Source organism: Anolis carolinensis, chromosome 2 (assembly GCF_035594765.1).
Source record: "Anolis carolinensis isolate JA03-04 chromosome 2, rAnoCar3.1.pri, whole genome shotgun sequence".
Taxonomy (NCBI): domain Eukaryota; kingdom Metazoa; phylum Chordata; class Lepidosauria; order Squamata; family Dactyloidae; genus Anolis; species Anolis carolinensis.
In genome coordinates, this window is record NC_085842.1 from 143,453,203 (window position 1) to 143,471,131 (window position 17,929).

A 17,929-nucleotide genomic window follows, 5' to 3' on the forward strand; every position below is an offset into this window, starting at 1 on the left:
GTTAGCAACTTTTTGAAATTATTCAAATTGTCCTTGACTGGGTCATTTCCCAAAATTAAATTAGTGGCCCATTGTCCTGCGGGACCGGTCAACAAACTCAAAATAAAGGCCACCTTGCTAGTGTCTGTAGGAAAAGCATGAGCACTGAGCTGAGAAAAATAAAGCTCCACTTGTGCCAAAAAGGTTGGCAACTTGCACCTGGTTCCGTCAAAGCGTTCAGGAGTCAAAACATGTCCTTTCACAGCCTGAGCTGTTTGGCTAACGGTAAAAGCCGTTTGCAATTGGTCTACTTTGGCCCGTAACTCATCCATCGTCTTCCTGACGGGTTTATTGCTGCAATAAACTTTTTATGGGCGTTGGGCAATCTGTCAAGGACAGAACGCCACAAGATTCAAAGTAACAGAGTTTATTAGATTACAGAACTCAAAAATGCCCGTAAAACACAAGGGCCAGGCAGTTTTTGCCTTTAGGAGCAAAAAGGGGCAAAAGTAAATGTTCAAAAGATAAACCGGATTAAACCGGAGTTTAATCCGGGTAAAAAACAAACTGCTTGCGTCAGCCTGGGTATAAACGAAACGAAAGCCAAGGAACAAAAGATACAAAGAATGCAACTAATTGGCAGCAGATTCCTCTCTGCTGCCAACACTGTGCTTAGAGTAACTTGCGTCGCTCCCCCACACACACAGCAGACAGGATCTCCAACACGAGTAAAACAGCCAAGGATTGTAGCAGTTGAGTAGACCAGTTCCGTTCCGTAGATCAAAGCCAGAAGCAGACGTTTGTAGTTTTTCCAAGTCCAAGAAGGGGGGAAGACAAGCCGTGGTCAGTTCAGTCCGAGTTCTCAAAGCAGGAGATGGCGTCCGTCAAGAAGACGACGGAGGGTCAAGCTAATAAGAGTAAGCACAGGTTTGCACAAACAAATGCCCACACAATCCCTCCCGCCGTCTGACCCTGGATTCCAATCAACTTACGTCACAGCACAGGAAAGCACACAAGTCTTCAGGGAAGCGTCCCACACACACACGGATCCCAAGCGTTTGCCCAGATTACCTTGCCCAACGCAATTTGCAATTGCTCCCAAGCCCCATTTTATGCCAGTTACAAATCTTCATCACTGTCAGCTGTCCTCCTTAACCCGGGCGTTTCCTCATCACTTTCCTCGTCAGAGCTGGAACACCTCTGACTACGCCCAACAGCATCTCCAGCTGTGGATCCCGTCCCATCCCTCCAGCTAAACCATGGGTCTAATCCTGAAGGTCCCCATTCATCTTCTGTCCCATCATGGCCAGTGGCACCCACTTCCTCCCTTACCCGAGTCCAATCCATCTCATCCTCCTCTGAGCTAACCAGCCCCTCCTCCATTCTCTCCGTAAACCCTTCGAAAGACTCCTCGTCAGAAGGTGCTGCAAATATGTCTCGCAGTCTTTTTCTCTCTCGCTCCTCGAGAGTATCTGACTCTCGAGGAGTCTTACGCCCACGTCTGTCAGTAACAGAGCCATGAGGCTCAATCATAACAGCCATTCTAGGATTACAAAGTGGAATCAGTAAAGGAGAAAATTTGTTGGATCTACCAAAATAAAAAAGATAATTATATTCAAAGGAAGCGATAGAGAAAACTCACTGCATCTGTTGTGAAGCAGACCGCTTATTATTATTTGTTCCCTTTTGTAATTTTAACTGATCAGTGAACAAGTGAAAATAACCCTTTCCCTGACTAGTACCTGTTTATATCAAGGCATGAGCCTTAGGCAATTACATTCTTAGTTTACTTCAGTTGTCCTTTTTATTAACTTTATTAAAATAATTTAAAGTTACATTAAAAGTCTAAAAAGTGAATCAAGAAAAGAAATATAGAGTAGAAACACAAAAAATGTCAAGAAAAAAGAAAACAGAAAGAAAAAAGAAAAGAAAAAGTAGATGACCTCTGATCTGTCCTCACGTGCCAAAAGAAGACAACATAAGTTTCACCCTCTAGGCTTCCCAGTATTGATTGCTTTCTCAAACATCTCCCCACCCCCCTCAGATTTTTCAGAACTCAAAATTTGCAAGTCCTTCTCTTTCTCATGCAAAAAGTGAACAAAAGGTTTCTGGTCTTTCAGTTTTTTCCCTATTGTTCCTTCTTTTATTAAACACTAACTGTGCCCGGCCACGCGTTGCTGTGGCGAAGTATGGTGGTATGGGAAATAAAGTATTGAGGAATTGTTGGTAGTTAAGGTAAAGGGTAAAGTTTTTCCACTGACATTAAGTCTAGTCGTGTCTGACTTTGCATGTTTTCGAACTTCTGAGTTGGCAGAAGCTGGGGCTAACAGTAAGGGCTCACTCTGCTCCCCCAATTCGAACCTGCGACCTTTCGGTCCACAAGTTGAGCAGCTCAGCGGTTTAACACGCTGTGCCATCAGGGGATATTATTTCCTAAAGCTTGTAAATATACAATTTTTCTGTTTGTTCTTTTTTTTTTGTCTGTTGGAGGCAAGTATGAATGCTGCAATTAGGGAAAATGATTAGCATGTAATGGCCTTGCAGGTTTAAAGCCTGGGCTGCTTCCTCCCTGAGGGAATTTTTGTTGGGAGGTGTTAGCTAGCCCTGATTGTTTCCTGTCTGGAATTTTGTTTTTGTTTTGTTTTCAGAGTGGTGTTCTTTGCAATATTTTATGTGTTTCTACTGTCTGTGTAGATGAAGAAGTACCCATATGCAGTGCTTGAGCGCACATATTCAAAAAAAAAAAAAAAAAAAGGCTGTGGCCCTCCGAAAATACAGAATTTGCCAGACGTTGGTGATGGGAATACTTTATTGAGAGGTGTTAGCTGGCCCTGATTGTTTCCTGTCTGGAATTCCCCTGTTTTCAGAGTGTTGTTCTTTATTTAGTGTTCTGATTTTAGAGATTGTATTGTTCTGTTTTATTATACCACAGTAATTTTTATATATTCTGATTTTAGTGTTTTTGAATACTTGGAACCAGATTGTGTTCATTTCCACGGGTCACAGCAACACAATAATAATAATGATGATGATGATGATGATGATGATGATAGTAATGATAGTAATAATAATGACTTTGGTAATACACAGTGCTTCACTCCCTTTTCAGCTTCCTTTCTGGAAGAATCCTTTATTGGTAGGTGTTAGCTGGCCCTGATTGTTTCCTTTGTGGAATTCCCAATTTCCCTGCTTTCAGAGTGTTGCTCTTTATTTACTGTCCTGGTTTTAGATATTATATTTTTCTGTATTATTCTACCACAGTAATTATTTGATATTACAGTAGAATCTCACTTATCCAACATTTGCTTATCCAATGTTCTGGATTATTAAGTACACAATGCAAGCAATTTAAATTAAAAAAATTTTTTTTGCATCCCATTGACCTTTTTAAATGAGAAGTATCTCTATGCCACCCAGATTATTTATCTAAAAGATAGAGTGCAGTAGACTGTCTGACCTAAAAGACAGAGAGACAATTTATCTTAAAAGCAAGAAATTTGAAAGCGTTAAGTGGATTTGTTTTCTTTTTGTTATTGTTCTTGGATATTTGGTTTGAGGCAGCATTTAATATTTATGGAATTTGTTGGTTGGGTGATGTAGTTTCTGATCTGTCTGACTGGGAGAAAATGCACTGCGTAACATCACCGAGTAACAGTTTCCAAGTTCTGGTAACAAGTGTAGTTCTAGTTGGATTTGAGCATGGAAAGGATAGAAATAATATAGATGTGTGTAGACTGAATAGCATGTATTCCAAAGCATGTGTGAATTGTGTGTGTATCTTTTTTCAATTTGTTTGTGTTCATCCTTAGGCAGGTGCCAAGAAAGATAGCAAACTCCTTGAAAAGTAGGTTATAAATGAAAAAAATATGTTAATATGTGTCTCTTGTTCAATAAGTATTGATGAGCAAGTCAATGCATTATCTTCTTAACATTTTCATGTTTCTTCTGAAGTAAACTTTGTGTATGAACAGTTTCTGTAACAGCACGTTTCTGATTTTTTTAAAGGAAACAAGTTTCTAAGATTGATGATGAATGTTTATCTAAATAAACATCATGGTAGTTTAGTGATAATAACATGGAGACAAAGGGCTGTTTGAACTTAATTCTGCCCTTTACCACTCCTGAACTTATAAGGAAAGCTTGAAATCGTCCTTTGCAAAAGCAGCCTTATCAATAAGTAAAGTGAAACAGTTTCTTCAGGCAAGAGTAGTATCTACCCTGCCATTTTTCATGAATCATTCAAATAATTTCCCTTAGTTAGAGAACTGATCACTGTTTGTCATATATCTTGCCTTCAAGCCTTTTTGCTGATCTAATCCCTTCACGAAAGCACTGTCCCATTGCTAGCATAATAGTAAGATTCAGTTCCAGTCTGGTTTGCTGCTAAATGTGGTAGGGAAGAAGTTGGTGGTCATGTTCCTTCTTGCATATCCCTGCTCATTTCTGCTCCTCTTTACTCATGAGTGTAATAAGCAAGAGACCCTATATTTATGTGAGCACTGTTTTATCCTTTGCCCCCTTCTGAATGTTTATGATCTCACAGTACATAAACTTGAAGGAGGAAGCAGCATCCAAACTTTTCACTATTTAGAGATGACAGGGACTTACTGTTATTGTTAAAACTCATCTCCAAGAAACTCTGGAAGAACACAAATTTATCAGCACTCCTATTGTTCTACTGGAACTTCTTTTCCCTGAAGATGTGGCTCCATTATAGATTTCTTTTTTAATTGTCTCAATGTTTAACTTGCTTGCCAAAGGAAAGAGTTTGATATACTGTTTGCATCCAGGTGATCTCATTGAAGCGGCTTTTGACTTTTCTGAATCTTCCTGATGCTTTTCCAAGAACATGTGTAACTAAACCCAAATGGGGACAATTGCGACATCAGCAACCAAAGGAGCCTACATCCTTGCCATGAGGTGTTCCTGGAGCAATTTGGTATTCAGAATTCAGCAACCACAAAGTAATGAGTCACTTGGACATTTTATATCATTTACAGTAATTCACTGTGATCAAGATATTTCTATGTAATATCTAAAAAGTACCACCTCAAATGTGGATACCTTTACAAAATACTCTTTTATTTTATATTGGGAAATTTCATGGGTGAGGCATATGTCTGAGAAGAATTATTAGTTGCTTGCATCCATCTTATCTTCCCAGAAGTACTGGTAATTCCGAGTTTCTCTTATTTTTGTTTGCCTAGAAACTTGGGCAACATCTAATTTATGTACTTTGTGGGCCATTTGCTTTTAATTTTCCACTTTGTGAAATGGACTACAGTGTTCCCTCACTTATCACGGGGGTTACATTCCAGGACCACTCGCAATAAGTGAAATTCCGCGAAGTGGGATTACTATATTTATTTCAATATTTACACATTATATTAGTAGTTAGGTGGCCTTTCTCCCCTTTGCAAGGCTTCTCCCTGTGCTTCTTCCTCTCCAGTGCCTGCCAGTTTCCTTTTTGTGCATACGCCTCCCTCTCGTCGGCATCCAGAATGGCCTGGCTGGACGCCAACGAGAGGGAGAGCACCTTGTGCATATGAGCACCTCTCAGAAAAAACCTGCGAAGCAGTGAGGGAGCGAAAAGCGAACCGCAAAGTAGGGAGGGAACACTGTACACCTCAGGGTTTAGCTTCACACTGCTATATCAAGAGGTAGACTGTGCAACTTGTGGGGAGATTTACATGCTGTGTTCAGAAACAGGTTAGGAGTATATTCTGGTTGGTTTTGAGTAATACTATTTCAAGGGGTAAACTTAGCTGTAGACATATTTGGGATAGCTGTCCATATATCTCATCTCTGCTTGAATAGGTAAAAAGCTCAAGCCACAGGCACAACTTTGAGGTTTAGATAAACTTTTAACTTTTTTATTAGAAAAAAGGGTCTTAGATACTCTACAGAATGTGATTCATACGTCCAATCTCTCAGAAGGTGAGGTAAATTAGGTATGGTGGCTTTAGCATTAGAGACAGGAATGTGTTTGAAGCTTGGAAAGTTTGCTGGAGTTGTGAATGCTTTCCCAAGTTTCTAAGATTGGCTAAACAGCTGTGTGAGTCTTCTTGTCTTCCTTCTCTCAGCTAAGAGGGAGGATGTACAATAATATTTTTATTTCACAGTTTGTGGGAACATAGCAATCTCCTATGATACTGTTCAAAGAATTCTAGTAACATTTTAATCAGGCCTGAATAAACTGAATGTTGGAAGTAGGGTTGTTGTTTTTATTCATCAGTATGATATGGCCTCTTCCTACCATAAACATGTTCAATAAGGGAAAAATAATTATTCCTCAGCTGTATCCTGTAAAATACTTTATATAGCAGCTATGATTGTTGACATTAGCAAGAGATTTGTTTTTGGAAATAGAAGAAAGCTTTTGAATAGTTCCTGTTAGTAGTAATTACAGGGGGAAAGGAAAGTTAGTCACTGTTAAAAATAATAAAAAGACCAAGTTTCTTTGCAACAGATTCATTCAAGTATTCACATTCTGTTCTAAGGGTGTGTTATATGTCTTTCTTAACACTGAACATATCAAATGACATCAGTGATTGTTTAATTATAGACTTATATATTGATGATTTAAATTTGATTTAAATCCAGTGTAATTTTTTTTGATGCTGACAGTTTTGTATATAGTCATGTGTCTCAGTGCAAAAGTGGAGATATCAGTTCTCCAGTAAATATATTATTTGCCCAAGCTGGGAATATTTATTTTAAAATGTTAACTGGTCAATAGCACTTCTGAGATGCTAATATTCTTTTCAACATCTTGATAATTAAATATGCTTCAATGAAGTTCATTGATTAACTTAATAAAGGACATACTGTAGCTCAGTGAATTAAAGTAGCTGCAAAGCCCCCATGTTCAGATGTTACTTTACCTTCAATGCCTTCATCTAGAATATTAGATTGAGATTAAACTTTCTACCAGACTTGTCACAAGGATCACTGATTGAGATTATGTGCATAGAGTGGTCTGAAGAGAAAGATCGACAGAAATACAAAATGTTATGTTTGAAAATGTCTTCCATATCAGTTGTCATATTTTTTATTCTACTGGAATTGTAGGCAGAAAGAATGAAACTGGTCTCTAAATGGTGAATAATAAATCTATTTGACTTCATACTAGTTTTAGTTGTATGTTTCCCATCCTACATCATTCAGTTTAACTATTTACACAACTAGACTTGGAAGTGTTCAGGTTAAAGTTTTCTGTACACATTTCCATATCCTATGTCACAAGTTAGCAGAGTTAATTTTCTTCACCAGTTCTTGGGATTTTCAGCACTTTATAATACAATAGCCATTTAATTGTTCTTATTGCAAACATAAATTGTTATTTTGTGATTGAACAGCCATTCCATGCAAGCTTAATGTGGTTGTCACCCCCATTCTCACCAATCCTTCATCTTTCCCCCTAGTTAATAGAGGTAATTTGGATTAAAATGCTCTGGGAAGTGGTAGGAAATGCTTTATTTTGAAAGCTTATTTGATTTTTATTCTTTTCATATACCGCATACAGTAATTATAATCTGGTTTATAGGGTATGTCTTACTGCATGTTTTTGGAAAAGGGGATCCTGTACTGTCAGATATTGTTAATAATAAAATCTGTTATCCTGTCATATTCAGCCATCCAAGCCTCCCTTGTTTCAATTTTATTAAAAACCTTACAGTCTGTAGTTGATTAAAGACAGAAAAACCTCTTTTGACCTCAGTATTTCGTAACTAATCAGTATGCTCCTTTAACACAGTTTTCATAACTGATTTTCTGCTAGTATATTAGTTTGGACCACTCACCCATAATTTCTGGAAAGTAGCTCCTAGTTTTTGTTTATATAAGATGACAGGACAATGCACATTTAATGTGCTTGGAGTTTATTTAATGCAACTATAGAGAACATGTTCTGCTTGAGCTCTGTGATCTGGATTGGCTTGTGCTCTCCTGGATATGATTTACAGGGGTTGCAGTGCAAGGCATGCTTGAAGACCTCCTAATTTTAAGTAGCATTTCTATACAAAATGTCTTATGGTGATAGTAATCCTAAAACAGAGGAAAAAGGTCTCATAGGTCTGACCATGATAAACACCTGTCTGTAGAACAACCTAGATATTTTGGGGTTGGAATAAAGTACCAGTGTAGTTCTAGAGACAGAATCCTTGCAGCGTGCATGGTGCTGATGATCTAGTGTGCTGGAATGATAGCTTAAACAGCTCTTGAAAGGATTGTTCATTCCTCTCTTGGGATATTATCACATAGATCTCTTAAAAAGCGTTTTCCTGTGGTAAGCCTGTCTCAGCTGAGATGGGAGCATGCCTGCCTAATCCCTCATCTTACTGCACAAATCCTTTTTGCACATGATTTGAGCAGGATGAAGGACTAGGCAGGCATTCCAAAAGAACATGGCCATACAGCTCAGAAAACACAACAACCCTGTGATTCTGGCCCTGAAAGCCTTCTACAACACATTGAGCAGGCTGACTTTACCACATGTGCTGGGATGTGATTCCTCCCATATACCCCCCCCCCTTTTTTTTTAGAAGATAAACTCTGCAACTTGCTTGAGGCTGTATACCTTCAGAACTATCCTATTTTTATAGTTTTGAAGTTGTGATGATATGCATCTTTATATATATATATATATATATATATATATATATATATAATTTGCAGTGTTAAAAGAATTTTGTTATTGTGAGTATTTGAAAATTGGGAGGTGTACTTCAAAGTTTTTGAGATTTTATAATGAGGCAAAATCATGCACAAGTTTGGAAGTTCTGCAAAATGTTCTTGCATTGAAAGAAAAGAAAATATTCTATTAAAAGGGGAAAAGGCTTGTTGCATGCAAGAACCATTGCAGTTCCTTCATTTTATTTTTAAAAAGAAAAAGAAAAAAGAAAGCTATTGGGAAGTTCAGAGGGAAAGAGACCTCAATTTTTCCTTTTTCAGATGAGAAATAAAGCAATCAGATAGTCAGGGGGAAACAGTTTTAGTTTTTCATTTGTAACTGGAAACAACAGTTTACAATGGATGTCACATATCCCCAAATGAGTGACTTTGTTCATATCTAGATAACCTCCAGTTCAGCTTACTGACTGGTGTGATAATGATAGGAAATGGGAGAAATCAGTTCAGGTTGTCTTTCTTATTTGTTCTAGATTTTTTTGCATTGATTTTGTGTTACATGTGTTAAGTTGTATGTTTATAACTTCACTATTAATTGCTATAGACACTACAGTACAAAATATAAGAATTAGAATTAGAAAAAATACAGATTGACTAACATGTTATATCACAAATAGTGATCATATTTACTTACATTTTTAATTTTATATTTATATGTTAATGTCTTGATGTTTTAATCAACATTGTTTTATATTCATTGTTAGCTGACTTGAGTTCTTTTATTCTGATCCCTTTCTCACCCAGAGTTTTAATTTTTAATCTAGTTTTTAAATGTAGTATTCATGCGGCCCGCTCGTGTTATATTGCTGTTTTGATCTTATGTTGTACTGTTTATTTTATGTAATGTATTATTTAATTGTATTATGTTATGGTTTATTGTATTGTCTTGGGCATGGCCCCATGTAAGCCGCCCCGAGTCCCCGTTGGGGAGATGGTGGCGGGGTATAAATAAAGTTTTATTATTATATTATTATTCTTATATTGGGAGAATGGAGGGATAAAAATCAAATCAATCAATAAACACGGAGAAAGGAGATGAAATTTTTAATAAAGTCTGCTTTTCTAATACAGTAGTCACACATGTATTGCAATCATGTATCATACAAAAGCTGACTGGCACAACCTGGGGATCACAACCAGACACAGTGAAGGCATCTGCCTTTGCGCTTTGCTACTTTGCTGCTGAATACGCATGCCCAGTGTGGAATATATCTCACCATGTTTAAACAGTGAATGTGGCTCTTAATAAGGCAGGCCTCATTATCACAGGATTTCTACGCCCCACACCACTGGAAAAATTATACTGTTTAGCCAGCATTGCACCATCTGACATCCACCGGAAAGTAGCAGCCAGCAATGAAAGGACCAAGGCATTGACATCTCTGGCCCATCCCCTGTTTGGATATCAGCCAGCATGCCAACACCTTAAATCAAGAAATGGTTTTCTAAGATCTACAGAGATACTCGCAGGAACACCTCAGCAAGCGAGAGTTCAAAAGTGGCAGGCTAAAAGTCGGAACCTCAATTAGTGGCTGATGCCGGATGAGAGACTCCCTCCTGGGCACACAGAATCCTGGGCGACTTGGAAGGCACTGAACAGACTGCGCTCTTGCACCATGAGATGTAGAGCTAACCTTAAGAAATGGGGCCACAAAGTGGAGTCAACGACATACAAGTGTGGAGAAGAGCAAACCATAGACCACCTATTACAATGCAGTCTGAGCCCTGCCACATGCACAATGGAGGACCTTCTTATAGCAACACCAGAGGCACTCTCTAGTGGCCAGATACTGGTCAAAAATACTGCCACGCTTTTTGTTTTTTAAACATTGTATTTTTAAATACATTACAACTTGTATCCTTGGTTCACTTTTGACACAATAAAAAATATTGAGACATAAATACTAGAAGCTTGTGTGGTCAATAGCCCATTCTGTGTACTTTGTGAGATACTTATTTATTGGTTTTTGAGTCTTAATTTTCTAATAGCAAGAACAAATGTTTAGTAATAAAAGTATCACTGTCTTCTAGTAATGTACATATATAATCTAAGGGGAGCTTGTTTGAAAAGTAAAGGATGCAGACAAGGAATTTTTGAATTTAGGGATTTGACAGCAAGTAGCTTAATAAGTAAAAGAAAATATCTTCAATTGTACCAGATGTAGAGAGATGCAAAATCTTTGTTGAGATGAATATTAATAAACCTCCCACTCAAAAAGGCATACATTAGAGACATAAAATCGTATATTATGTGCTTAAAGACTATAATAAAAAATGGAAAACATTGCCGTAAACTAAATATTTTTTCATAGAATGTGTATTACATAGAATAAAATTAAATACAAATCCCAATATCTTGAACTAAGATTTTTTTAAAGAACTGCTGAAGGTTGGCAGGATCTTAGATTACAAAAATGATTTCACAGCTATGCAAGATAACTAGCAAAATTCACCAAGAACATGGTGATTTGCACTTCTTTTCTTTTCTTTTCTTTTCCAGCAGGAGACATTTATAAAAGCCAACATCAAGCATGAATTGCTATGGAAAGCAATTCTGTTTCAACCCTCACAAGAAATGCATTTGTGTCTTGAGGGATAGCTAGAAGGAATCTCATAAAAGAATTCTGTACAGAGAAGAAAAGAAGTAGATTTTTCCATATTTCTGCACTAAGCATCAGTTGTGTAATGAATCAGCTTTGTAAACATTTCAAGTGCTGGAACAACCAAACTCTTTGAAATTTAGATTTTACATCAAAGATTTTACTGAATGTGGTGGTTTCAGCTTAACTGTATCCAAGTGTCATTTCATGAGAGCTAAGCATCAAGCTCAAGTCCCAATGAATTGAAATCGTGTTGCTTTTCAATGAGTTGTTTATCTTGTTTCCATATATGAAATTTACTTTCCCCTCAAAAACAAAACAAAACAAAAAAATCTCTGTGGGCTTTGCATGATTAATCATTACATTCTCCTTTATACAGAAGTTAATTTCCTTAGTAAACTCTGCATCCTTGTTAGTTTAGTGAAAATTATACCTTTGCTATCAAAATATAAAGGAACAATAACACATCCAAGATTGTCACTGCTCAAAATTTGAACCCACATAATTCTTACATAACGTAATTGATATGGAAATAAAAGAGAAAGAGAACCAAGAGAAATTCTTGTCATACTTTATTGTTAGTTGCTATATCTTGTGATAGTAGTCTGTTTGCCCCTAATTTAAACCTGGAGTGTATTGAAGTGAAGTATTTGTATTAATGCAATAAGCTTCTATCAGGATAAACTGAAGCCACAAGTCCTCTTCTCTGTCAAATTAAAGAATGATAACCCATGAGAGTGTCAAATAACTCCTTTCTATCATTTCATATTTTTAAATCAAATTATGGATAACAAACAACTGATCTGGTGTGGAATTTATCCTTGATGGATTCTTCCTCATCTTCAGCTATCATTGAATTTCCCTAAGTACAGGCTGTTTCCAATATACAGTACATAGTGGATACTTATAATGCAATTTGGAGGCAACATTAAGCAGACTGAATTAGCTAAAGGGTCATTAATCTGCTTTATAGCCGGTTTTGTAAATCTGTGTACCAATGCTAATTTTTCAGCCCGGTGGAATATTCTCATGATGATTTCAGTTAAATTTCTTGGAGCATATGTTAAAATGTAGGCATTGATTTGGCCTGGATCAATGCTATGAGTTGCCTAATACTATGAGATATGCATTGACATTGGCCTACAGTTGCAGTTGGTTCTTGGGAGTGTCGTTTTGAAAATGATTATCCCATATTCATTATACTTGATATATGTCCTTCATAAAGTTGCTATTTCTGTGTGTGGTCTAGCTATAATATCTTGAATCATCACATCACCAGATCATGGATACATAATCCATTAGTTTACTCGTTTATCTCTTCTCAAGTTCTTGGGATTGATTTTGTTCTATTGGGAGAAACATGTTTAAACTCTATATGGGAAATGTTGTCAAGCACATTTTAGGCATTCTGAAACAAGCACCAATTTTCTAGGATGGACACTAGTCAATTCGTATGGTAGACAGAAATATGGACAAAAATGGTCCCAGAGGTGACATTTTGCCCTCATATTCTCCATATGTGCAGGAAAGGGAGTCTCTTTGTGCATAGCAAGGAAGTGAGGCCAGTAGATTGCAGAGCACTACATGTTTTTGTTACTCCCAATGGATACTGCGCAAGATGATTAATAAGTGAATGTCTTTGTGTTCTCTGTTTAAGTTTAACACTGGAGCACTTTAAATCACTTGGGAAGAGCAGGGTCAGTCTCTTTTCTACTTCTATAAACAAGTAGAGGTACTAAGACAAAAAATGAAAATAATTTTGGATGTATTGGGAGGAGAGAGGGAGAGAAGGGAGGGTGAAGGAGAGCTTTTTATAACCAATACCAGAAGCTCTTCTTATGCAGCATGGGTATGAGAGAGGAGTGAGACCTATTTGCAGATATTAGTGGAGCTTGAATTCTACAGGACATCAAAAGAAATGGATACATATTTAAACATAGGAATTATTCTTGAGGTCACCCCATTTTCCCACCCATGTGCATGCAGTGTATGTAAAAAATGTGAAAAATAGGTGAATGACTGTACAATGCTCTTCCTGCATTTTATGTTCTGAAATTCTACAGTAGTTACTGGATTTATGCAGCAGCATCGAGAAGGCTCGTTTTTCCTTCTCAGTGATGGTGGAATCCCTATTTTGAGCTAAAAAATTTGAAATGTACATAGTGTATGACCTTGATGCTAAATTTGAAAATATCCCAAGTTAATATTCCTGTGCTGCTGACAATACAGCTCTCAATTCATGTAAAATACCTCTACATCTCTTGGGAATGAGATTGTTGAAGTATTGACAATTTATCAATTTCAGCTAATTCAAATACCTTCATTATCCAGTCTTTAGTAGAAGCTAATTGTTTCTTTTTTCCAATATTTTGTGTATAATCTAACCACCATGAACATGCAATGTAATGCTCTATAGTTTGAAGTTTAATTTGCTAATCAAGGATACCCAGTAAGAAGAATTCTGGTTTCAAATTGTATCGCGATTTATTTATGTATTACTTGCATTCACCACTAGATCTGCTTCCAGACCTTCTTTGCCAACCTGCATGTCCACCACATGCCGTAGAAAGTCCCTTCATGGTTTTTCCTCCACATTTTCAGTATGTGCTTTTAGTTCTTCTGTACAATTTATCTAATCTTGCAGGGGCCAGATACCATCTGAACATCATTTTGTGGAAGTTTTTTTGGAACATTTTTAAGTATTTCTTTTAACACTATGGTCCACATTTTCTCTTATTTTCCCACCTCAATCTTATCACTTGTATATTGGGGCCACTTAATCATGCATTCTTTGGCTCGTTCTGTTTCTAGTTCATATCTCAGTAAGGTACGTTTTTCCAGTTACATGTTCATTATTCATTCAGCGTTTAATTTCAGTTTTTCTCCTCTAAAAAGCCAGACGATTTTCTCTCTACCAGAAATCTGTCTTTCAACTCTCAATGCCAGTACCATTCTAGATTATATCCAGACTCTATTAGCTCTTCGTGTGTTTTACATCTGTATTTGGTCATCTTAATAAATAATAAATGTTTCTTCCCTCTTTCTCTTTAAAAACGTATTGTGGTGATGTCCATGATGGTATTCTTAGCCACATCTGAAATATATATTTATTCCATATTCCTCAGATAGCACATCTTATAAAGTGATTACTATATCCATCATGGACTTCAGTCTCGTCACACTATAATAAGGTGTGCTATAAGGTAAAAGGTAAAGGTTTTCCCCTGACGTTAAGTCCAGTCATGTCTGACTCTGGGGGTTAGTGCTCATCTCCATTTCTAAGCCGAAGAGCCGGCGTTGTCCATAGACACCTCCAAGGTCATGTGGCCAGCATGACTGCATGGAGCGCTGTTACCTTCCCACCGGAGCTGTACCTATTGATCTACTCACATTGGCATGTTTTCAAACTACTAGGTTGGCAGGAGCTGGAGCTAACAGCGGCCACTCATGCCGCTCCCGGGGATTGAACCTGGGACCTTTCGGTCTCCAGCTCAGTGCTTTAACGCACTTTGCCACCGGGGCTCCTTTTAAGGTGTGCTATACAAAATATAAATCATGTTCTACCCGTAATGAGGGATTGTTATGTTACCAAGTGTCATTCATTAAGCCAAACAAGAGTATATGCTATGAAATTCAGCTTCGGATCAGAAAGGCTCAAGCCTTCCCTTTGTTTATCATCTTGGAATGGTTTGAGTCTAATTCTAGTTTCTGGCCTTTCCACGTGCATTTTTACACATCTTTTGCCATTGTTTAAATAGGATCTCATTAAATAAAATTGGAATCATTTGGAAAAGGAGCATTTTAGGCAGTATGCTCATCTTTATAAACTAGGAGTCTTCCAAGTGGAGCAGTGGTTCCCAACCTTTAGGCCTCCAGGTGTTTTGGACTTCAGCTCCTACAGTTCCCAACAGCTGGTAAGCTGGATGGGATTTCTGGGAGTTGAAGTCCAAAACACCTGAGGCTCAAAAGTTGGGAAGCACTGAAGTAGAGAGATTGAGTTGGCTCCCCTTTTTATAAATTGTGTTTTATACCCTTCCACACCTTTTCAAAATTATCTTGAAATAGAATCATGTTCTTGTTTATTTCAAGAAACATATGGATCTGTGTTTTAAATTGTGTGCATTTTCAAAAATTGGCTAATAACATAGAAACCCCTCTGCAAGTAGGAGTTTCCCTTTTAAATTATTAGTGCCCTTCTAAAATTGGAACATAAGGAGATGTTTAAAATAAGAATACATGATAAATGACTCAGTAGTGCACTTTATACCCCCACTATTCCTGTTTTTTTTTTTAAAAAAACATATGCTTAACAGTTTATTTTTATTTAGACTACTTTGAGTATAAATTTAAATGGGCATGATACTTTTTTGTTGGTTGTTCTGTTGTGATTTTGAGATGGTCGGGTCTAATATGCGAGTCTTTTTGCCATTATCACTGTGTCTTGAAGTGATATCTGTTGGGATTCCTGGCAGGCTCCAATTATCTTTCCATAAAACTTCTATAGCAAAAGGCCTGCTTTGTGATTTGATTTGCTTAGCTCCAAATGTTTTTTAAGAGTTTAAATTACCCAAATTAATGATTCACATAAGTGTATGTAATTATCTTTGGAAGAATGAATAATTTTCCAGCTGCTTCCAATTAACGTCTATCACTTACAAAAGAGATGAAATGCATTTTTCTGGAAGTTGAAATACTGTTACCTTACTGTTTTGGTCCTTCCACATGTATGTATTACAGTTTTGGCCTTCTGAAGTGATTAAAAAATAACAGGGTCAAGATTATAAACTTGTTAGGTCAGTTCCTGGACTGAGCACTTGCTAAAGACATGTTACTATCTGAGGTGGAGTAGTAAATAGCAATTCCTTCCATCCACTTCACCGGCTCCAACTCATGTACTCAAAGGTAGCTTATTTTGGAATATGAGTCAGAAAATTCTGTGAGTACCTCTCCCATCCATAGCAATAAAAAGAGCAACAATAATGCCTTACAATAATAAACAGTTTGCTGCTTTTCATGTTGTCCCAAATTAGTCTCTTGAGACAGCCTCTCTCTTTTTCATGGTAAGACCAATCTTGTTCAAAGACTTTTGGAAATGTCTTACTCTCACCTTGGCACAGAATTAACTTTTTGTTTTTTGTTTTGTTTTAAAAAAACAGCTCATTTCTCCTTTCAGTCCATATTTTTCTCTTGATTGCTAGCAAATCCATTTCACTCTGGATGTGCTTGAACATCTAAGTCAGTGGTTCTCAACCTGGAGTCCTCAGATGTTTTTGTCCTTCAACTCCCAGAAATCCTAATAGCTGGTAAACTGGCTGGGATTTCTAGAAATTGTAGGCCAAAAACATCTGGGGACCCCAGGTTGAGAACCACTGATCTAGGTTTTAATGTTTACTATTTACACATTGGTGAAAAGAATCACTGACTTGGAATATTAAAAAGGGTACCTTAAGTAGTTTGCAAGGATATAAATCTTCTTGTCAACTTGGTTGCTGGCAGACAATGGAAATACAGTGGATGGAAAAATCAGTCATGTAAGGTTGCAACTAAATATTGCTCTAAATATGCAAGTGTTATCAAAGCCCTGCCTCAAAAATACCCAATCCCTGTACATTAAGATTTTCTCTAAAGACATTGCAGAAACGTAGGCACTGTTAAATATTTCAGACAAAGTCAGAATGAAGCACGTAGTGGTTGTGGATGTGGTCTGTCTAAAATAATTTGAGGTCTGGGCTTCCAAGTGGTTTAGGAAATGGGCATTAGTTTCTTAAGCCAATTCTGGTCTCTGGCCCATATTGAGGCCATTGCGCAGTGAAAGCAATGAAAAAATTGCTGGCGAGGGCATTCCATACTAAAGCATTTAGTATATTGTATACAGCTGAGCCCCATTCTTTTTATTCCAGTCCAGAGTATGTGGCCCTACTCTGGATTGGAACCACCGTGTCTAGGTAAACGGAAGGAAGGGAGGGAAGGAAGGAAGGAAGGAGAGAAAGAGAGGCAGGCTTAAACTTCTTGCTTCTCCTTCAACCCCATTTTCTTATATTGTGGACAGGAATTCAATAAAAAAGGGAATGCAAGAAGGCGGCTTAGGTCTTCTCTATCTTCTTTTACACACAATTACCTTAGGCTATGAAAGAAATTTAAAGTTCAACTGTCTGTGACTGTATCTGCATTCAAGTTACCTAGCAACTAATAGTGATCCCTTGAATTTCATCGGGCTTTTTTAGCCCACAAATACTGATGTTGTTTTGCCGGTTTCTTGATAGAAAAATACTCAATAGCACCTGGTATTTGTTGGTGGTCCTCTATCCAGGTGCTAATCAGATCTGACTTTGCCTAGTATCCACGATGAAACAGGGTCTGATGCCTATAGGGTAGTACTTTTATTTCACGTTGGCGACACATATTTTAGATATGCATCCTTTTGTGCCAAAGTAATTCAGTTTTCGACAACACATTAATTCAGTTTTACTAGCAAGCCAGAGATTAAACCAGCCCCTTATAAAGAGACTAGCTGTGCCCAGCCATGCGTTGCTGTGGCGTAGTCCTTAGTGGGGTTTTCTTCGTGGCATGCAAGGTGGCATAAAGAGGATTCCCCTAGGTATGAAGCAGCCAGGATTTGATACTGCAAGGCTATTCAACAGTATTCAAGTTGGCCAACAATG

At 37.4% G+C, this 17,929-nt stretch overlaps 2 protein-coding genes across 7 annotated transcripts in view; one reads left to right on the forward strand and one right to left on the reverse strand.

Annotated features, from left to right (window-relative positions):
• The window catches only part of ntn1 (netrin 1), a 328,369-nt gene that overhangs the window by 78,935 nt on the left and 231,505 nt on the right, over positions 1–17,929 (reverse strand). The window lies entirely within an intron of this gene.
• stx8 (syntaxin 8) overlaps positions 1–17,929 on the forward strand; it is a 107,363-nt gene that overhangs the window by 36,032 nt on the left and 53,402 nt on the right. Inside the window, exon 7 of one of the 3 annotated variants that reach the window (XM_016991293.2) lies at positions 11,168–16,408. The exons of the other annotated variants lie outside the window; for them this stretch is intronic. Within the exon in view, the coding sequence (XP_016846782.1) occupies positions 11,168–11,202 (35 nt within the window). The 3' untranslated portion in view covers positions 11,203–16,408. Of the gene's footprint in view, positions 1–11,167; positions 16,409–17,929 lie in introns of those variants that run through there. 3 annotated transcript variants of the gene reach the window in all.